Source organism: Felis catus, chromosome A2 (assembly GCF_018350175.1).
Source record: "Felis catus isolate Fca126 chromosome A2, F.catus_Fca126_mat1.0, whole genome shotgun sequence".
Taxonomy (NCBI): Eukaryota; Metazoa; Chordata; class Mammalia; order Carnivora; family Felidae; genus Felis; species Felis catus.
In genome coordinates this window covers 86656658-86679874 of record NC_058369.1, presented here as the reverse complement: position 1 = coordinate 86679874, position 23217 = coordinate 86656658, and the positions used below count along the sequence as shown (strand labels likewise).

Here is a 23217-nt window from a genome sequence, read left to right as displayed (position 1 = left end):
AAATAAACGTTAAAAAAAAAAAAAGGATGGTATTAGGGTTTGAGGAGACCCTGAGATTGCACTTAGGAAGGTAGAGAGTGTGTCGGTGGGGTAAACAAATCCACACACTATTGGGTTAATTAAATTTATCTTTCTGAAAACTGATTATCTGGTGGTCTTGTATATTACAAATGAGATTGGAGGGAAGTTAATGAAGCTGAATCCTCATTAGGTGGCCATGCTTTCCTGCATGTTTGATTGAGAGCAGAGGATTGCTACTGTCTTTTAGTAATTCATCTCCTTTGTGCCATACAACGTTTTTTTTATTTAAAACAATTTATTCACAGTTAATGCAATTATGGATATGAAGCAATTAAACACTGACTTACATTCAGGATAAAGAAAAACTAATTGGTAAACTAAGTTCTTCATACATAGAACAACAGCAGTACAATCTTGCCGTGGAGATGATTCTGTGGATGTGAATAACAATATCTCGGCTTCTAACATGGTTACTTTCAGTTGCAAAATTTTGTTTCTCTGACTCTACAAAAGCATTCCCTAAAGAGTCCCCAGAATGGCAATATCCCATGATCGGACACTCTACTGTTTGATCGCAAACTCAAGAGGGGATTTTTTTTTTTTTTTTCCCTAGGCAAGGTATGGTTAGCTAATTATTTCAAATGATAAATTCATTCTAAGTTGCTTATCTTTGAAGTATATCTGTAATAAAGTCTGTGACTACTATTGGTCCACTTATTTAGTGTAGACTTTTAATTCACCCACGATTTTAAAAATTGTTTAAATTCTCCCTAAAGCAAAACTTATGTCTGTCCCTCGGGGTAGCCCTAATGCAGCTACTACTCTTCATTCGTGTATGTATTTCCAGCAGCTAACCTGAGAGAAGCTCGATAAAACTCCGTGAATGAAAGTTAAGTTTGGCTACAGAAGGCTTTTCTGCATGAGTTCTCCCTCCTGTATGCTTTTCTGTAAGAATCAAGTTAGGTTCTGTATTCTCCATTACTCTCCAGGATCCGCTGCTTGGAACCTTTAAGCACATAGGCCGTAATCCGATGACACCTCTTATTCAAAAATAATCCTTTGGTTCTCCTTTGCTTTTAAATCTTTGTGGCATTTCCTGTTTTCTGGTATCCATCGTTCTATCTAAAACTAGTATAAATTAATTTGTACTAATTCCATGCCGAGGAAACTCGTGGCGATTCTTCCCAAGGATATTTCAACTTAAAAGCACTTTTGGAATGGGTAGTGTATGTCTGGGCCAACCTAGTGAGTCTTGGATGGAGAAAATTTTGTACTCTCTTGGCCCAGCAGGGGAGAATTTAGGCACAAATACAGCCTGCCGTATCTTTCTGGAGTTCCATTCAAGAGTCTCTATTACTCTGCTTAACCGTTAAATAACCTCATTAATAGTTGGCTTATATATTAAATAAAAGACCAGACCACTGTGGGCCTGATATTTCTTTGATAGTGGTGAAATCAGTGGATTCCTAAAAACCTAATTTTCTTTACTGTTATTAAGAAAGTAGATCCTATAACACATTCCTACCAGTGATACTTTTCAGCAGCTTATTATCTTATTTTTTGAGACAAATTTGTGCTGTATCAATTTATTTGGCATTCGATAAGCCAAACAATATGCCTTAAATATGAACACCATATTTTGTTTTCTGTTTTACCCACCAGATAACATTTTCTTCCTCTCTGCTAAATTCCTGTTTTGCTTCCTTCTTTCTTTACAAGTCCATCTAATCAAAACTAATATTCTCTGAGTATACTTCTCTTCTGTTTTATACTTTTTGCCTTTTAGCATTTGCTCCTGTTAGATGATAATGTTCGATGATCTGGGCATGCAATTTAGTTTACAGGTATCACAGCATTCTACAAAGCTCCTCAAATCAAGTTTTACTCATGGAAAGTATGTGATCATAGCAAATCCTTTGCTATGTTTGATTGACTAATTCGATTTTAATTTGTTGATGGCTCTAAGCTATTTCCTCAGACATCTTGACTGTTGCCATTTTTTTTCTTATTATGTTTACCTATATATATATAGGTTATTTTTGACCTTCTCTCATGAAGGTCTCTGATGACCTTCTCTCATGAAATTCTCATCTATACGTATTGCTGGTTTCATGAAATCTTTTTTGATATTTAATTTTTAAGTAATCTCTATACACAGTGTAGGGCTTGAACTCATGACCCTGAGGTCCGTAGTCACATGCTCTACCTATTGAGCCCAGGCGCCCCATTGGTGTGATAATAACCTATCTCTGATAATAAACTTCTGAACCTACTGTGGGTTGCAGACACCTCAGTATTACCAGTGACAGGAAGTACCCTGCACCCTTCATTTTGCTTTGCTCTTAATGTACATCAAAGTTACACTGCTTTGTGCTTTTAGTCTCTTACAGAGATTTTGGTGAAATGATTTTTAGTATTTGTTTTCCAGAGTCCTGGGGGTCTGGGATAAAATCGGTTAGAGGCTTCATTCAGCATTAACCTTTTCCTCCTTTCCCAAATAAAGCCTTCCCTTCTTACAGCAAATGTGTTTTTGTCTATTTTCCCTTTCTTTAGGATAAATTATATTCCTGAAAACTCCGAAGTACTTTGGGTAATAAATTCCGCAGAAACATCACATCTGCCCATACGAATGTTGCCAGGGTGCATACAGTTTATGTATCCAAACTAAATACAGTCCTTCCCTTTCCCTTACCTTCTTAATCATAGGTATCATAGACCTTTCTGGAAGGATTAAGAGCCAGTAGACTTTCAGAGGAGAAAATCCTACCTCCAGAGTATTTTTTATTTGTTTTGATCTGATTCTTTGTTCCACTGTTGATAGTCATTTTTACTGACAGCCACTTTTGCGTTCTCAGGATGGATAATGGTTTTTAATTTTTAGCTACACAGCTTTATCTCATTTGGCCTGTTTTCCTAGCCTGTGAATGCTACAGCAAGGCAGTGGAGTGCAGGGAATGGGGGGAGAAAAATAAAATCCGATGTAAAAGGATGCTACTAATTTAGAAAATGAACAAAAAAAAATCAAGTGCGTAATTGTTTGTTTAATACATAATCTGATTTAGGGGCGCTTGGATGGCTCACTGGCTTAAGCGACTGACTTCAGCTCAGGTCATGATCTCCGGGTTAGTGAGTTCAAGCCCTGCTTCTGGCTGGTTGTCTGCTGTCTTCATGGAGCCTGTTTGGGATCCTCCCTCTCCCCCTCTCTTGGCCTCTCCCCGTCACTCATGCTCTCTCTCGAAAATAACCTTTTAAAAGAATACATATCTGTTCTCTCCACTGTATAGGGATTCAGAAGAAAATAATTACTCATTGTTTATAGTATATCTTCTGTGAAGACAAACTATGTTGAGAGCAAGTTGTAAAACTTCTTTCATCTGGTGGGATAAGGGCAGGGACTCTGGAAAAGGTCTATTCAAATGCCTGCTCCTCACCACTTTGCCGTGCCCTTTATAGGAATTATCCCATCTATCTTTCTTACAAACTTACTACTAGCACTAGCTTCATTTACAGATGAGTGGACAGACTTTAGAGAGTTAGAGCTACATTTCTGGCTCTCTGAAGTCTGTTTACTCTTCGACAAGACGAGCGTTTACCCAGTTTGTAGGAAAGAAATGGGATAATTTCTCTAAGTTCCTTGGCAAAGAGTAAGTATTGAAAAGATGTCATCCTTTACTGTTATTTAGATCTCATTATAATGGTCAACTGAAATGTCACCTGTAAAAGAAAGTTTATGAATTGTAAAAGGTGACATACATTTTAATCATCATTATTCTTAATAGCATATCATGGGCATTGTGTAATGAATACACAATTTTAATTTTTGTTAGGAAAAAAAAAGAAGACTTTTGAACTTTCCACTTGAGAGCCAAGGGTTTAAAATTTTGTCACTTCTTGGAAGTTCCTATCTATGAAGTATGAACAGAAAGTTATGAAATAATAGTGTGCAAATTATTAAGAAGATTTTGATAATGTCAGTTACTGGAAGCTTTTTACTGAGATCATTAAAGACCCATTTGAGAGGGGTGCCTGGGTGGTTCAGTCACTTAAGTGACTGACTCTTGGTTTCAGCTCAGGTCACGATCTCACGTTTCACGGGTTCAAGCCCAGCATCGGGCTCTGCACTGACAGTGCAGAGACTGCTTGGGATTCTCTCTCTCCTGCTCTCTCTGTCCCTCTCACACTCACTCTTGCTGTCTCTCTCTCAACCCCCCCCCAAAAAAAACCCAAAAGAAAACAAACAAAAACTCGAGAATATGGAGAAGTAATAACAGTATTCCTCAAGTTAAAGCGAAAGCTAAGGAACTATTGGATATTTTACAGCAAGTCAAAAAGCACATTCTCTAGAAAAGGAGGAATCAGGAATGGCATTATTGTTTTCAAATTTGCAGTGGGTGATGTTTGATATTTAATAAGCTAATAAATTTTATATTTTACCAATTTGATTGACTGATTTACACATCATAGTGATTTTCCAAGTCTTAGGAGGAAAAATTATACAAGTCTGGAGGGAACACACAGTACACACCTTTATTCACCACAGAGTGTGCAACATTCACTCCCAATGTATTAACAAAAATGGGGGGCGGGGAAAGAGTGTTTCCATAGCAACATTAGCAAAACAGAAAATTTGCCTACTAAGATCACATTTTTTAACCCCACCCACTCACCAAATTGAAAGCCTGTGAGAATTAATTAAGCTCAAAGGTAAATTATTTAAAAAAGAAAATAAATTAAGATAACATGGCAAGAATGATCAATTATTTACAACCAAAGTGTCGCCAGAGGTAAAGGCAATGCATCTCCTTTGATATAAGAAGATTCAAAGGGAGGGTTAGTGGGAGGAAGAGATCTGGAGAGAGCACATCACTGTGGTAAAATTAAAAGGATGGAAGGTAGCTGAAGCCGATATAATCTGACAGGATCTTGGGTCACTGCAGTGTATGTGGACCATAGTGATTTACACCTGTTTGATTATAACCTTCAGTAACATAAAGGAACTCCTTATTCCCTTCTTGATTCAGAATAGCTAATGTTGAGGGGCACCTAGATGGCTCAGTCCTTTAAGCATCTGACTCTTGGTTTCGGCTCCTGTCATGCTCTCATGGTTCATGGGATCGAGCCCTGTGTTGGGCTCTACACTGACAGTGTGGAGCCTGGTCGGGATTCTCTCTCTCCCTCTCCTCATCTCTCTCTCTCTCTCTCTCTCTCTCTCTCTCTCTCTCTCTCTCTCAAAATAAATAAACATTAAAAAAAATAGCCAATGTTGACAAAGATGTCATTGCTGTGTTTGCTTGGCAAAATCATGAAATCCTTAAGCAATTCTGTGAGATGGGTGTTATTATCTCTCGTTTTATAGACAAAGGACAGAAGAGCAGAGAAATTAAATAATTTGTGCCTTAACTTTAAAAAATCAATACATGTTTTATGGCTTCCTGAATTCTTTTTAAACAAGCCTCGCACACGATTTTAACTAAAAATGAAAACTGACTTCAGAATTATATTCAGAATAGCTGAGGGAGCACTTTATGTAATATTTTGAGTTATCATGTAACATTAAGATGTTATCTCATTTACTGGTCATTGAAATGTATGCGTAGTATATGCACGGCCTTCATTAATTATCTGTTTAAAGAGTAGTGCAGGGGCAGTGCGACGTAGTGGATGTCTGTCTTTGAGTTGACTTGAAAAGTTCATAAATCCATCTGTTTCAAAACTCTTAAATTATGGCAAGGAAAATACAGTGGTAAACACATTAGGGATTATCAAATGTTGAAACATAAATGATACATGCCAAAGGAAATGATACTTTACTAAGAGGATAAACCTTTTAAATTAGTTTCCACTATAGTATAGCAAAATAAATTTGGTAAACTTCTTTATCTGCCCTTTCTACTAATCTTTTTTTTCCCTCACTTTGTTGTTACATATATGAACGTCTTTGCATGTGTATATGAAACTAATGGCGAATTATAAATGTACGTGTTTTTTTTGTTGTATGTATTTATATATACTTTTGACTCTTGTTATGGCCTTTGAAGAGCTGAATCTTTATGTTCCCTTTCTGTTCTTTCTTAAAAAGAAAAAAACAAAAAAAGTAGAAATAAACTACCAAAAAATAAATTTCAAAGGTACTTTTCATCTGTTACACATTTTTTATTACATCAATTTGCATCATATTCAACTAAATTGTGTTTTTGCCATTTTCATAAACTGATGTAATCCATGTGAACTTTGATACATTTTTAGATTTAAAGGCAGGCAGAGCCTCACACGAAGTACCCGACAGTGAAAAGCGGCCTTTCCATATCTTTTTCTTTCATTTATTTATTTATTTATTTAAGTAATCTCTCCACCCAACATGGGGCTCAAACTCTGAGCCACGAGATCAAAAGTTGCATACTCCACCAACTGAGCTGGCCTGGTGCCCCCCTTTTCCTTCTTTTTAAAGTGGTTGTGTACTTTATCAGTTCTTTCATATTATCTGACTCCTACAAAGATTTGAGTATTTTCTTATAGATATAGTAATTTTCCTCTTTCTACCTTATAGATATAGTAATTTTCCTCTTCTGTGCTTTAGGCTTTATTTGGCAATCACCATATTAAAAACAAAATAAAACCCTGTAACCTACACAAGGTTCTGTAAATTTAAGTAGTGGGCTCCCAAGAACTAAAATGGTTTGAGCCCACATAGTATCCTGTATCCAAGAATGGGGTGGTGGGAGGAAGAAAGGAATTATAAAGACTATAAATACAAAGTAGTGTGTTTCAATGATACTTTTCAGAGAAGAAATATAAAAAGAGAAGATAAAATTTTGTGAGTTGTAAAGTCCAATTTTATTAATGCCAATTCATTATTTTTTGGACATTTTCTAGAGGATTCAGTAACAGTTTTAGAATTTCTGTATGCATTTAATATTGCATTTGCAACATAGTATGCATTCTTTTTACAAATTTTGTCAAAAAGGCAAATATCTTTCCTGTTATTATTTTAGCTGTTTTGAAATTGACATTGTCTCCAAGTTAAGAAGCTATGATAGTCAGTAGCAGTAAAACTCTAAATCACAATTAACTTCTGAGTTGGTATCTATCCAGGTAGGGACTTCACCCTCACATACTCATCTCCAGTATGTCTGACTCACCAGGTTTATTTGGTCAAAAAAGGGGCTTTAGAACAAATAGTTTGTTGTTTTATTTCCCACAGCTGTAAGACCTTGCTGTTAAGGTAATACAAACTTCTGTTTGAACAATACTATGAATTTTCATTTTAGAGCAGTGCTTCTCAAACTTTAGTGTACATTAGAATCACCAGGAGAAACATTAAAAAAAAAAAAAACAACTGAGGATAGAATAAATAGGACATCAGTTAAATGGTGGTGAGAGTTTGAAGGAATGGAGATGGGTCAATGAACATTTTTATGGAAGCCTACTCATCCTGATGTGGTGGGTCAAGAAATGAGATTTTTAACCTTTTTGTAAGCTAACAAGCTATCTGACCACAATTTCAGAGATTCAGAAGACTCCTTGAGTCAGACACAATGGCCTTGATGATACCCAGCACAACAGACAGCATGGGCTCCATGTTCATATGAGTTACTCCTGGCACTCAAGTCCAATGGAGGCCATGCTGAGTAGCCCAAGTGGGCACTGCATATGCTATGATTTGTCACACCTGAGGAACCCTGACTTAGGGAACCCCAATTGTTTAAAAGGGACCCTACCAGAAAACCTCCCTAACTTTTGCCCTACAGGATTATTTTTATTTTACTGTGAAAAAATATCTCTGTTTTCTACCCTGCAGGGAATTATTCCCTCTGTCTTCCAAGGCTGTTTGCTATACATTCTAGAAAAGATACTCTAAAGCAGAGGCTTGCCTTTCCTCTGTTCACGTGACACGAAAGACCTATGGAGAATTGTCTTCAACATGGTGATTGGAAGAAGGACAAGTTCAGAGGAATAGTCATAGCAGTTCTGATGTTTCTAGTCTCCTCAAAATTATGCCTTGTTGATGACTTTCTTTATTCTGGATTTTTCCCCCGGAGGCAGTATTTAATAGTAGTAGTAATGTAGTAATGTAATATTTCTTGGTGATAACAACTTCAACATTTTCAGCTTATTAACATTATAATTTCAGTCACTTCTTAGTACCTCAGTTTTTAATACATCGTAGCTTCGATTTGTTGATGACTTTACAATGATCCTTATAATACAACATGATGTATGTATGCACTACTAAAGTCCTTCTTTTATTGTTTAAAAAAATGAGGTGAAAAGGTGTTATTTGACTTACACATGCCTACACATGCCTACACATGCCTTAGTCACATGCCTACCAAATGGTAGAGCTATTTTCACTATATTATTCTCTTTTATTGTTGTAAGTACTGAAAAATATTTGCTACATGTGCAATTGTGGGGTCATGTAAGGATATGAAATGACCAAGTTAGGATGCCTTAGATTTGGTATTTGATATATTTGTGGGCAATTTGTTGGTAGGCAAAGTGGTTGAAAGCCTTGGGAATTAGTATGATGTATTCGACAGAATTCAGTTCTCAACCGAGGATATGTTCGTATTACCTAAGTATATGATTTCCTTATGTAAAAGTTTGATGTTGTAGCTTAACTATGTAGGACTCTGGAGCAGGCTATCAGCAGAAATAGGCCTACCCTAGTTTTAGAAACTGTCTTGTTGCTGTTTTTCTTTCCTCTCGAGAACTGATCAAATTCTCTTCCTTCTCCACACTAATTCTTTCTTGGGTTTCTGAATCTGCCTGGTGCTCAACATTTAGAGACTAAAGCAACGGATTATAGGTTAATTCTAGAATTCTAGAGTGGAATCACATCGATTACTCTGGATCCTTGGTACATCCACAGCCAAATTTTACTAGTATTTTTAAGGATTAGGTGACAGTGAATTAATTCAGGAAGTTTTGAGAATTACATAATGATTGTATTAGTCTAGTAAGATGCTTGTCATGTAGGAAGACAGCTTTTGTGGCCTCTCAAAGTATCATGATAATGAATGATGATAATTTAGCGAATCTTGTTATAAATATTGATGCAACTGGGATAAAACCTTGAAAATACTTGGAAATGATTTTTCCCACATTTTCAACACACATTTAATTGAGTGCCTGCCCTTGCTACACATTGTGTGGGATATTGGAGGTGTATAGATGTGAAATAACTGCCTCCTCTACCTAATGAACTCACATTTAGTGGTTTGTTGAGAGAAAGAGAAAGGGAGACAGAGAGAGAAGGAAGACAGAAGTGAGTATAGTTTTGTGTGGCACTAATTAAAGGCAGTGGGTTACTTTTATTGATTTCCATTAAATTATGCCTCTATTTAGAATACCATTTCTCCAAGAGTAATTAAATTCCTATGTCTAATGTAGCTTAAGCGTTACCCTCTAGAAAAGGATTTGCAAGATTTAGTCCCAGGAAAGGTGTATTGTATTAAACATGTAGATTTCTAGGAATGACACCATGTCTGTAAATCAGAATCTTTTGGGAAGTCTCTGTGGCTCAGTCAACTGCACCTCTGACTTCGGCTCAGGTCATGATCTCACAGTTTATGGGTTCGAACCTGTGTCAGGCTCTGTGCTGACAACTCGGAACCTGGAGCCTGCTTCGGATTCTGTGTCTCCCTCTCTCTCTGTCCCTTCCCACTCATACTCTGTCTCTCTCTGTTTCTCAAAAATATATAAACATTGAAGAAAAATAAAGAAGAAAGAAATCAGAATGTTTGGAGGGTGCTGGGTTATGTGGGTTTGTATGAGATATGTTGAACAAGGTTTTCTGGTGATTCTTTGCAGGTGTCAAGGTGTATAGCTGATATAGAAATTAATTCAGTCGAACAGTCTTTTATTTTAAGGGGTTCCTAGCTGACTCAGTTGCTGGAGCATGTGACTCTTGACCTCAGGGTTATGAGGCCAAGCCCCACACTGGGCATGGAACCTACTTAAAAAAATGTTTTCTTAAATCTTTTATTGTTTGGTGCTTGTAGAGCATTCCCCCCCCCCTCATAATATAATCCCCCTGGTGATTATATTACCAGTTGTGTATTATTTATTTTCATTACTACTAAAAGGAGTTTTGCTGTTCTTATAGGATGATATATCCTTTACCTTGCCTTCTGTATTCCAAGAGTCTGCCAATTTGTTTGGAGCTAACTGTATCTCTGAAGATTAGACTTGAAGCTTTGTGGTTAATTTCAAAAGCATTTCTTGAATATGGCAGATCCAGGCTGAAATCTATACAACATGATCCAGAAGCCATGTTCCAAAAGATTTTTTCACTGGACCATTAACAGAAGAATAAATGCTGATTCTTTATTCCAGACTAGCTTGATTTCAACAGCTTTTATTTATATGTTTTTGCATATATTATACTCCCAAAAGCTTGCACTAGAAAGAAAAATAGTGTTTGTATTATCAGATTTTTCTTTCACATAGCTTGGAATCAAATCAATTGTAATAAAATGATAGGCTATGAAAAAAGAATTAACATGTAGCCTTACTTGCATCTTATATGGTATAAGATTTATATGTGATTTGGCTTAATATAATCACAGATTAATGTTTTACTATTAATTTTAGTCTTCGTTTATGTCATGATTCCACTATTTACAGGAGTGTTAAAATATTTGAACAGATATAAATAATAAGACTCCATACTTTATTCCACTTGGTCAGTTTATTTATGAATAGTTTTAATTAAAATATACGTTATATATTATGTCGCCTGTTCTGTTTCTCTCAATAAACAATAGTCAAGATGGCAAACTCCTTTTTTTCTCCTCAGTAAACTCAAATAGATGAACTTGTGCTAAGTTATTTTATCAGAGTCTGTTGGAATTTTTCAAATCACTAGAATATATTTTTCTACATTAAAATAGGATTTTATTAAAAATATATCTTTTGTGTCTTGGAATCAATTTGGGATTGCTCTGCTAGAAAAACAAAAGTGAGTTTGAAAAAAAGATAATGATTATAATTATGTGCTCATGTTTCATGTCATTAAACAAAAGCAGAAAGTCTTCAGAAGCGTATTTTAAGCAAGCATAAGTAAAACATAAAAACAGCATTTAGTTATCTTTGTAAGCATGGGCTTAGTAACCCATAGTTCTATAGTGAGAGGGAATCGACATGTATTTGGATCTGTTGTTTTGCTTAAGTATTGATTGAGCTTCTTTCAAACTGCATGAAAAATGCCTACACAGAACGAATGATGATCTCTTGATGGAGAGAAGAAATAAGTGTGTTCTAATGATGAAGATACATTAAATGCATAGAGATGTGGTGCTAAAAAGTGGCCATAGAAATAGGTCCAGCTTTGTTTACCTGAGAGTTCTTTTCTAGGCATTATCTTTACTTTCCAAAACCTTCAGCAAACCATTTCTCAAAACTCATTGACATTAAATTCTCATTTTCTTTTCTTTCGTTTTTTTTGAACTTTATTTATTTATTTTGCAAGACAGAACAAGCGACGGAGGGGAGACAGAAAGGGGGGAGAGGGAGAATCCCAAGCAGGTTCTGCATTGTCAGTGTGGAGATTGATGTGGGGCTCAAACCACGAACCTTGAGATCATGACCAGAGCTGAAACCAGGAGTCCGATGCTTAACCAGCTGAGGCACCCAGACACCCCAGATTCTCATTTTCAATGTAAACCATCACTTGCAAGGATGGTGGTTTCTCCTTAGACATATCATCGCCACCCCCCTTGAAGCAGGTGGAGTTTCTCTTTGGCATTCATCCTGTATGCAACCTATCAGTTAGAAAGAAGAATCAACAGGGTCAACATCAGATAACATTCACATTGTTAAACAAAATACACTCCAAACCATACCAAAGGATACAGACCAATTCGTTACAGGGATTGCTCTGAGTAGGGAAATTGATCAAGGGAGGTGAAGAAGGAGAATTTCAAGGTTACTTGTAATATTTTATTTTGTATATTAAAGGTTTTAAAGCAAACATAAAAAAGGATAAAGGTGAATTCTGAATAATGGATTTCAGACTATTTTTTCTATGCTTTTCAGTATTTTTAGTCTCCCCCCAGATCACAAAAATAAAAAGACTTGTGGCTAAAAAGTGTCAGTGGCTAGCAGTACTCTCTTTAGAATCTTTTCTCTTCTTGGAGCACCTGGGTGCCTCACTCTGTTTAAGTGTCCGACTTTGGCTCAGGTCATGATCTCTTGGTGCTTGAGTTCTAGCCCCACATAGGCTCTGTGCTCCTGGACCCTGCCTCAGATTCTATGTCTCCCTCTCTCTCTGCCCATCTCTTGCTCACACCCTGTCTGTCTCTCAAAAATAAACATTAAAAAAAAATTAAGAAAAGATTCTTTCATCTTCTTTAATTTTGAGATATTTCCATTTTTGATAAAAGCAGTACTTTCAAAATTTTGTTCTCTGTGTGGCACAATTTCACTGAAATAAAGTAAAATTAGCAAAACATGTATATTGTAATCATTAGAAAATCATCTGTCAATCACTGATCACATGATGTGTTTGTGTGTATTGTCTGTGTATGTGTGTGCTAGTTTTATATGGTACATGGATATATAAATACCCTTTAGAAGCAGGGATTATGTCCTATATTTTTATTCACTCAACACTTTTATATAGCAAGTATTTAGTAAATATTTATTGAGTAAAAGTAAACTCTCTACATGTGTTATCCTAGATTTTTTCCCTCCCAGTCTGGATGTGTATTTACCTAGAGATCACAGTTATCAAGTGTTGAAAAATGCCAAATTTATCTCATCCCGGTTGACATGTTGGAATTTTGTAACTTTTTAATCTCAAATCCGAGTTTTCAGCCTGCCTTCTTCAGTCAACAGATCTTTTCCATAGTACCATTGTTTCTTTATAGAAATGTTTTAAATAGTATGTAAGTATAACATGTGATTTTAAAAACATATAAAGCAATTTCTCTATACATTAAGATTTTCATAGTAATATCTTTCTTCACCAGGATATAGTAAATTGCTCAAAGACTTCGATAGAATTCTGCTGGGCATATATATTTATATGAATTTTTTAAAGTTTATTTATTTTGAGAGAGAGAAAGAGAGAAAGAGCAGGGGAGGGGCAGAGAGAGAGGGAGAGTGGGAATCCCAAGCAGGCTCTGCCCTGTCAACATGGAACCTGATGCGAGACTCAATCTCAGGAAAAGTGAGATCATCACATGAGCCAAAATCAAAGAGTTAGATGCTTACCTGACTGAGCCATCCAGGTGCTTCTATATTTATATGAATTTAAATAAAAATTGCTTATGCATTGTTTTATGTGCGCTAGAAAAAACCACTGTGCATTATTTGCCATTATTTGCTTATAGTTTTGGAAAGAGAAGAATGTTTTTACCTTTTACATGAAACAGTATTAGATTTGGAAGTAAGGTGTTGTCTACTTGAGGTCTTCCCTACTTCCTGTCAGCATAAGAAATGCTAAGGAAATGTCACACCTCACTATCTTTTTTCAGTATTTCACAAAATAAGGTGAGAAAACAGACCACTAATAATCTGCTCTCTCTTCTCATTCTTTTTATGGTAAAAATAAAATAAAACTGAGGTCATTTTATTACTTACTGTATTAAATCACTATATTCCCTGAATTGCTTTTGGACCACCATGTGGTGGCAAGAGATTTTATGTAGGGCAAAATACAGTGCAAATTATGAATCGTTAAGGTGCTTACATTGATTTCAGTCATGTATGTACATGTTGAAGTGGTCATCAGTGATTATAGTTGTAAAATAGCCTAGTCTATGAAGTCACGTTTGTAAGATTCAAATAGCAAACCCCACCAAGTTTATTAGCATACAAATAAGTAGAAAATATAAAGGTAGGTATTTATCTTCGATGCTATAAAATGTTAACTGAATTTCCTAAAATCCCATAGTTAGCAAATACCACCAGAATTTGAAATCCGATCTGTTTGATTGAAAAGTGTGTGTCCATCATAATATTATACCTCCAAAGTAATTGTTTGTACCTGTACACTTTTCTTCAAAACATAAAAGTCTGTTCAGTCACCTAAGTCAGCTATTTTCAGAAGGTATTGTTAGACCATTCAAATGATTACCCTGATTCTTTTGATATGTTAAGAACATTTGATGAAGATAGGCAAAACTCATTAGAGTAATAAAAAGTTGTCAACATAGGCATAACACAATAAATGGCTAATCCTTATTGGGTGTTAACTATTTGTACATTAATTACATAACATGCATATTTTACTTGAATTCGTCCATTGTGTATATCTATTACCTCTTTATTAGAAAAATGTTGACATTCTCTAGCCAAAGACATTGTTTTGATTTAGAGATGTTTCTTGAATGATGTTTCTAAGTCAATTCTTTATATTAACATGAGTATCAACATTATTGGGGTCTAAGTGAATTGTCATGATCCCTGAAGGTTTCCTTTCAAAGCTATTAAAGAAAATTCTTTGCAGTCAAATATTTCAGAAAACTTATATTTTCCTCTGCAATTAACATACAGTCTAGGAAGCATATTATATACAGGTTTGGAAAATAGTTTCCAAGAGAAAATGTATTCAGGTATTGTTACGGAAAATGATAGAATTATTTCAGTGTATACCATAGAATTATATTGCTCTTATTAGACTTTCATATCACCTGATAGAATTCAATGCTAGTGGAAGAGATAAGGATATGACAAAAAAGTGAAGGTTGAGAATGAAGAGGCCTTCAAGGGAGCTGATCTTTCTTTAATCTGATAAACCTCTCCCATTCTCTATTTTGTTTCTTTCTCCTTTCTTTCTTTCTTTCTTTCTTTCTTTCTTTCTTTCTTTCTTTCTTTCTTTCTTTCTTTCTTTCTTTCTTTCTTTCTTTCTTTCTTTCTTTCTTTCTTTCTTTCTTTTCCTTCCTTCCTTCCTTCCTTCCTTCCTTCCTTCCTTCCTTCCTTCCTTCCTTCCTTCCTTCCTCCTTTTTTTGTTTTTTCTCCTTACAGATCAGTGCATATCAAAGTCTTTTTCTCTGACGAAGACTATTCTCTCAGGATCTGAGGGCAAGACCTATGTAAAGATAGCCTCCCAGCTGATATATGATGGTGCTGTTTGTGTTTTTAGTCTTTAGCAATTTCTAAACGTTTGCTGGGAAATTTTCCATTAGCCTGAAATATTTTTCTACCAGTGTTTCTGGTTTTGGTACTGCCATGTCTTCATATGTTTTCTAAGAGACTGAGGATGTTAACATTTTTGATGAGTTTAATAGAGACTAAAAATTGGTTTTGTGATATGAGCGTAAGCTTCCGAGTCAGAAAGCTTAGGTCCACGCCCATTTTGTTAAGCTTGTGAGTGCTCAAAATAGTCTTGAAATGATTTTCTGTTTTAAATGCTCAAATCAATAGGTAGGTAGGGATGTGTATATTATTAATACATCTATGACGTTGTATATATACTTATTCTCATATACACATGTGAATTTTCATATACACATAGGCTGTTTTAGTTTTTTTGTTTTTGTTTTTGTTTTTAATGTTTATTTGTTTTTGAGCAACAGAGAGGGAAGAGTGTGACCAGGGTAGGGGCAGAGAGAGAGGGAGACAAAGAATGTGAAGCAGGGCTCCAGGCTCTAAGCTGTCAACACAGAGCCCAATGCAGGGCTTGAACTCACCAACCCCGAGGTCATGACCTGAGCCAAAGTCAGAGTTTCACCTATTGAGCCACCCAGGCGCCCCTGCTGCTTCATTTATAATAAAGCCATTTCATGAATTTGTCTGATTTATCTTAATAAGGGCAGAATTCAGTTCCAGTTTTCTCTCAGAGGAACTTGTGCCAAGTTGGGTCTTTTGTATCTGTACTTGGTTCGATTTTAATGTTTGATACTATCTTAAACTGTACTATAAATTGAATGAGAAAAGAATACACGTTTTTTATTCTGAATTAAGTTATTATTACAGGATATACTTATATAGCCAATTATGATTACTATAGCCATAACTATAGTTATACACTGAGCAAATATTCACATTTTATTAGGTAGGAATTTTATCAGTCTTAACGCAATTTGCCTTATGGCATTTAACAGTAGATAATTGGCTTGAAAAGTAAAAATGTCACCAGAATGGAAGTTAATTAAGGACTTGAAGTGTCCAAAAGACATGTCAGTTTTCTAGAAGTCGTGGCTAGCTGGTCTTTTGCCACAGGAAAGAGCACCATCAGCAGCTGTTTCTATTAGTTCCTAATACAGACTTCTTAAGTGTAAAGTTCAGTCGAATGTTTTATCACAAATTTTACTAGATAAAACAGATTTCATTAAGTTTTAATGAACAAAGAAGTTAACAGACGTGCCTTTCATGATGATGCATTTATAGATTTCTGAGCTGGGCATATAAAATTTAGCAACTTTCAAGCTTCAAATCAACCTCTAAAATACACATTTTTTTTTCTTGTACATAACTATCTATCTTTAGGTTTCTACAGCCATTTCAAAGTCTTGCAGTAAATGGCATTACTTCATAAAATTAGTGTTTAAAAATTATACGTATAATTTTTATTATGTATATATTGTATATATATATAATATATATAATAATCAGAAATAAAGGTGATTTGAACTCTCCTCCTGGGAGAATTGTCTTTTAGAAGTTTGTTGCTCTTATTCATCTCTCTTTCACTTCTTTTTAGAAATAACTAGCTGTGATGATTAATGCCATTATGGCTTGTTAAACATGGGTTATGTTCATATTATAAGCCATGTGATTCTGGATCAGATCAGTTAAGTTGTACTTCGTTATGCTTTCCAGGGTCGATAACAGCATGGTAGTTAGAGTGGAGCTTTGAAAAGCATGTCTGACCCTGAGGGTGAATGTCCCCGAGTGTGTTCTTTGTGGGACATCTTCCTCGTGTGTGTTGTGCAAGGAAAAATTTTAACATCCTTCTCCAAGACATAAAGACATTGAAAAGTTCTAATATTTCTTCATTGAAAAAATTATTTAACTTATTTATGTGTTATCCAATATTTTTGTTTAAATTCACAAAATGCTTGGGGTGCCTGGGTGGCTCAGTCGGTTAAGCGTCTGAATTTGGCTCAGATCATAATCTCGTGGTCCTTGGGTTCGAGACCCGTGTCAGACTCTCTGCTTACAGCTTGGGGCCCGGATCCTGCTTTAGATTCTGTGTCTCCCTCTCTCTCTGCCCCTTCCCCACTCGTGTTTGTTTCTGTCTGTCTCTGTCTTTCAAAAATAAATAAACATTGAAAAAATTTAAAAACAAAATGCTTAAGTTTATCATTTGTCGTATACATAGGAACATTTAGTTGTTCTTGTACTGCCTGTTAAAAATAAAGGAAGACTTGTATTCTGAATTCTGTCAAGAATATGCTTCTTGTTTATTTTCTCATTTTGTCTTTTATCTTCCCATCCTAAAGTTTCCCTACAAAGAAGTTGCTCCCATCTCTATTTACTTTGCCATTTTGTTCACTTTTTGCTACATTTTCACACTGAATTTGACTTTTCAGCAGTATTGCAATGCAATATTACTGAAATGTATACAGTTTTTCCTTGATTTTTGCTTTGTTGAGCTTTTTCTTTTTGTTACAGATAGAAAACCTTCGGTTACTCTTCCTCGTCTAATTTCTAACATTTACTAGCTCTTCTTCTAATCCATGTTTTCCTAGTGGCTGATAGACTGAAACCATTGTCCTTTTAAGCACACTGGAGAGTTTTCTTTTAAATTCGATTTAGGAATTCTTAGTTTATAAGATCTCCCATCAGGCAGTATTTTATAGCCCTCAGTAATCCCTCCTTAAAAGTTCAGAAAGTGAACAGATTATGGTTTTGAATAGCTGAGAATTGAAGTCAGTAGTAATATAAAAACTGACATAAACGTATGTTTCCGTTATATAGTGAACTGGACTTCCTTTGGAAGAGTACTCATTGAAGCATAGTTCATAATGAAAGATCAGAAACCACTGATCTCGAACCACTAATCCACTACGAGATTCATACTTTTCTAAAACCTGGTTATTCCTGTCTTTAAAAATGAGTTTAATATTTATTGTATTTACTAGTAATCTCTTCTTGTTTCTGCCACTGTCTTCTAGCTGTTGGAGGCAGGCCACGGGTGAACTCAACGTTAAGTTGTCATTTCAAAGAGACAGCATAAAAATGAAATCATAATTAACCCTCAAAGTTAGATAGCTAACATTTACATTGCTTACTGCCTGGCAGGCACCTTTCGAAGCACTTTACATGTAGTAACTCATTTAATCCTTTCAACAGTCCAGCTTTGGCATTTTTCACCTGAGAAACCAGAAGAGATTTAACATTTCCCAGGTTTGCCCAGCTAGAATGCAGCAAGGTTGGTGTTTAAGCCTCGGCAGTCAGCTTTCAGATCTGTGTTCTTCATCGCTAAATGTCACTGTCTCTTGTAAAATCTTATCACATGGAAAGCATAATAGTAACACTGAGAAATACAAAGAGAAAAATTTGAAAACTATTAGAGAAACAAAAAAATAGAATTTATCTATAAAATGTCATTAGCAGACTGACAATAGACATATTATCTCCAGCTGAACTTTTAACAGAGTAACATTTTAAAAGTGCTAAAGTAAAAGTCAGGCTAGAATTCTCTAACTATGCTAACATACAAGAGCGAATGTGAAATCAGGCCATTTTCAGTTGATGTGCAGATTCTGATAGTTTGGTACTCACAGGTTATCTCTGAGAGAAGAAGAATGTATTTCCTCCAGAAGGAAACTATTATATTTTTATGGCTTTTTGTAAAAACAAAACAGAAACAGAAAAACCTTAATATGCTATTAAGAACGTGCCTAGTTATAGTAGTTAGTACATATTTATTGATCTCTCAATGTCATTTCCTTTCTATTTATAGAGAAATACATGCAATCAAGGTATTTACTAAAGACAGGGCGCTACCAAGATGAATATACTCTACTCATTCAAGCTTTTTCTAAAACTGAAATGTTAGTCATTGAAAGAAAGCACTCAGGGTGCCCGTATCCTCTGCTGCTGCAGAGCTAATAAGCAACGGTATTCAAGAATAGTAGGTTATTTATATTACTTAAGAGTTAATATACACATAGCAACTTTAGTAGATTAGATTACTGATTGAGGAGTTATGCATCGTAAATAAGGAGTTTCTCGTGCTTTTTGCGTCCTTATATTGATTTGAAAACCTCAGCACTGTGTGTATTCACAAGTGTGTATTCATGTGATCATTCAAATTCTAAGATACAATGTTTCCTTTTCAGCGCTTGGCTTTGGAAGCAGAGAAGGTTCAAGCAGCCCACCAGTGGAGAGAGGATTTTGCGGTAAGGATCCTTTTTAACCACTTAAGTAGTAACTTTTTGTGCTTGATAGAATCTTAAGATGATATGAGATCAAAACACAGCCACATTTTGTTTCTTTAAAAAATTTGCTTTTGGGGCGCCTGGGTGCCTCAGTCGGTTAAGCGTCCGACTTCGTCTCAGGTCATGATCTCGTGGTCCGTGGGTTCGAGCCCCGTGTCGGGCTCTGTGCTGACAGCTCAGAGCCTGGAGCCTGTTTCAGATTCTGTGTCTCCCTCTCTCTGACCATCCCCTGTTCATGCTCTTTCTCTGTCTCAAAAATAAATAAATGTTTAAAAAAATTTTTTTTTCAATTGCTTTTGGGTAATCAGGGCCATTAAGTTAGTCATGATGTTCTTGCTTATGTTCCATATTAAAACAAGTCTTTGGAAATGTTCTCCTATAATCAAAGTTATTTATAAAATTAATGATATTAAAAGAGAATTACATTATAATGTCTGAATCATATTTATAGATATGAATATACTAGTTGGCAGACAAGATGCATTTTAACAACTTTGAGTGTGTGAGAATGATATGCATATTACAGTCACCTTGGTGGTGGGCAGTGTGATTGAAGTGAGAATGAATGAATTAAACTTTCTAAAATTTAATTGGTTCCACTTTGGCTAGATGCAATCTTTCTTTTACTGTGGTCTGCTTTCAGAAGTTCCAGTTGATATTAGCGTTTCTATGTTTTTGATAAACTTTTGCTAATTATACAGATAGCAGAAATTTTCCTTGTAATCAGTTTTGTCTGCTTATTTATCTTTCATCTGTATTTCCTTCTCTTCATGTGTTCATCCATCCTTTCATCGTCTTTTTTTCTATCTCTATATCTGTGTATCTGTCCGTATATCTATTAATACATCTATGAATGGATTCAGTATTTCAACTGACCTCATCTTATCTATTGATCTATCTATCTTGTTATAGCCAGGGGTACAGTGAAAAAGTTTGCCCTTAATAGTTAAAATATTTATCTTACATATTTGAATTATTTCATTTATAGTGAAAATCTCTATAGTTTCTGATCATAGAAAAATTCCATGTAACTAATTTTGGGCATGTTTAAAATAGGGTATGGGTGACAGCTTTATTGTACTATTAAATTGGTTTTGAATGTTGTAAACAAAAGTCTCAAATTTGAAGGGAAGAAAGTTGTGCTTCAGAGAACACAAAACTGAGGTTCGTGTCATGTAGATACAGGCTTAGGCCATAATCATTTGTCATAGCTAAGTTAACAAAGATCAATTCATCATCCATAATATATAAAGAAAAAAAATGGTGATTAAGTTAGAAACATAAGTTTGAGTATTGAGGGCAGATTTTAAGCTTATCCAATGAAGGGCTTTACAACGTTGTTAGTTTCTTTTAGATGAAAGGACAACAAGGTTGAATTTTTTGTTCTTGTTTCTCAAATACACAAAAAGCAGCCACACTAATTTGCCCCCAAAGACATCTGTTTGGTTAGTTAATATTAAATTGAAATTGCTCTTTTCCTCCCAACTCAGTGGTGGTATAGGAAAAGAAATGCAAAGGCATAACAGGTATAGAGCAAGACCATATATTCTGCTTAGAGTTGGTATGGTACAACTGGTGTTGTCTTGGTTTAAATTCTGAGTTAGTTTTAATTCTGAGAACTCAAAAAAACATTAAGTTCACGCGGATCAGCTTTTGTAATATATTCCCTTGCTGTTCATAAACTTTTCTTTGCATGAAAGGAATTTGGTAATCTTTCTCAGTCATCTATTAGTTACATGTCTTTTTTAGCTTCCGAGGGACAAATGATGTGGTAAAGAATAAACTGGTAAGCAGGGATGTAGTAATGCCTTTATATCATTGGTGTTGTTTTATTTAACTCTTATGTTCTCGCTTTCGGGTTATAAGAGATTCTTGCCCAGATATATTGCAAACTCCTTGATATCATAAAATCATTAACACTAATTCAACATTTGGGCAATGCTGTAATTCTCCTTGCAGAAGTAATGCACAGCCATTGTAGAGGAACCAAGAAACTCTCGATGTGTGTTAACCGTTATCATATTTTTCTGAATCCTAGCCATCATCCCTTGTAAGGCACCCAATCATTTATGTATCGCTAAGGAAAGGAAAAAAAGAAGCCAATTAAATTATGATGCGTAAGCAATGTTAAGATGTGTTCTTATCTGTCAGATGTTAAAATGTGAAAAAATTTACCTTGAAATGTCATCGCTGTCGTCTCCTTTCTCAGTGCCTGTCCCCAAACAGTGGCACTGCTAGCGTAAGTCATGCAAGAAGACGAATCGGTCCCATAATGACACAGAAGCCATTACTAAATTGTACACAGTTAAATAGAAAATAAGTGGTTTTCTCAGTGAGTGTTAGGAGTTCTTGGCAAATAGTGACCACCGTGTAAGAGAATTCTTGAACAAATTCTGTTCTTAATTTCCCCCTAGATTACCTCACAATTTATTTAGGCCCTATGAACATATTGATTGACAGAAAAAGAGATTGTTAAAAGGAAAACAGGTTAGTCCACTTTAGAGCTCTGTCAACTCATTTCCTGAGTACCCTTCTTGAAGGACCGTCAACAATGTTCACAGAATATGTGTTGGTCATAGTTTGTACCCTGAGAATGGATATTTTCCATATCTTACCAGGCCAGCCATACCCGGTCTTTACAGTAGTCCTTCCTATTTCAAGAGCCCTTTGAAATGCTGTAAGTTATTTTATGTTTGAAGAATAGAATGTGAATTCAGATGGCCTAATCTTCAGATTCAAATATTGCAAAAATGAGACACACTTTTTTTCTTTTTTTTTCTAGAAAATCAGATGATACTTCAATTCCTATATGTTCCACAGTTAGACAAATCATTCCAAGCCATAGACAAATCAGATTTAATCATCAACATTAAATTTCCCCTTATTTTAGGAGAGCACACAAAATAATTGCAAGTTTTATAAGTACTTTAACCAAACATTTAAAAATGTTTAATTTGGAGCTAAATGCTACTGTATTCCAAAATGTCCTCTTTTTAAATTTTATAATCCTTTCATCTCTTAAGATAGAAAACTATTTGCATCGGTGCGATAGTTCTTTAATGCCACCCTTTAATAATTTAACACTGGGATGATTTAGAAGGCAGAAATGATTTCATAAAAGGTACATTAACATTTCAAAAAGATACAATATTCTGATTCTTCCCTCAAGTATTAGTAGGCAAATTTCATTAATATTACTTAGGCAAAATGTTGATTAACACTTCCTACTCTTTAATGTAGAGAAATCTCAGGAACAACAAGAACAAAAGGCAAAGCACTGAAATGCTGGCAACAAGGAAAGGCTCGTGTAATTCACACTCTCCCTTGACGCCACTCAGTTCCCAATTGAATGTACAATTGCGGTAACAAAGGGCATACACTCTAAATGGATGAAGATTTATGCGGTCATGCATTTACAAGTTCAAACCAATATTTGTAAATAAGCTGTATCTACCAGCTGCCTTTCGGGTCTCCATGCAACTTACGGGTGTTAAAGGTGATATTTCATGTCACTTATGATGGACAGATTATTAAGGGCAGGTGGGAGAAGCAAAAAGAGAGCTTAGACAAGGAATTGTTCTGCATGAAATAATTGCTGTTATTTCTACCAAACAGATCTTTTCCAATTGCATTTGAAATCTCATTTGATTACATTGCAATGGTTGGTTAACTTAAGCAATTTTGTTTCCAACTAAGCCTGCAATATTAATTGTACTTACACATGTATAAACATAAGGGGTGCCTAATTTGTATTTTAATAAGTAGGATCTTTATGTATGGCTTATTAGCATCAGCGTGTTACTGCGCAGACTGAGTACAGACGGCTCGAAATTGGCCAGTAAATAAAACATTTGAGGAG

General features: G+C 35.3%; 1 protein-coding gene across 11 annotated transcripts in view; it reads left to right on the top strand.

Annotated features, from left to right (window-relative positions):
• CACNA2D1 (calcium voltage-gated channel auxiliary subunit alpha2delta 1) overlaps positions 1-23217 on the top strand; it is a 496078-nt gene that overhangs the window by 245837 nt on the left and 227024 nt on the right. For 10 of the 11 annotated variants that reach the window (XM_045052315.1, XM_011280348.4, XM_011280351.4 and 7 more), the window contains exon 4: positions 19260-19319. The exons of the other annotated variant lie outside the window; for it this stretch is intronic. In XM_045052315.1, the coding sequence (XP_044908250.1) occupies positions 19260-19319 (60 nt within the window). The remainder of the gene's footprint in view (positions 1-19259; positions 19320-23217) is intronic. 11 annotated transcript variants of the gene reach the window in all.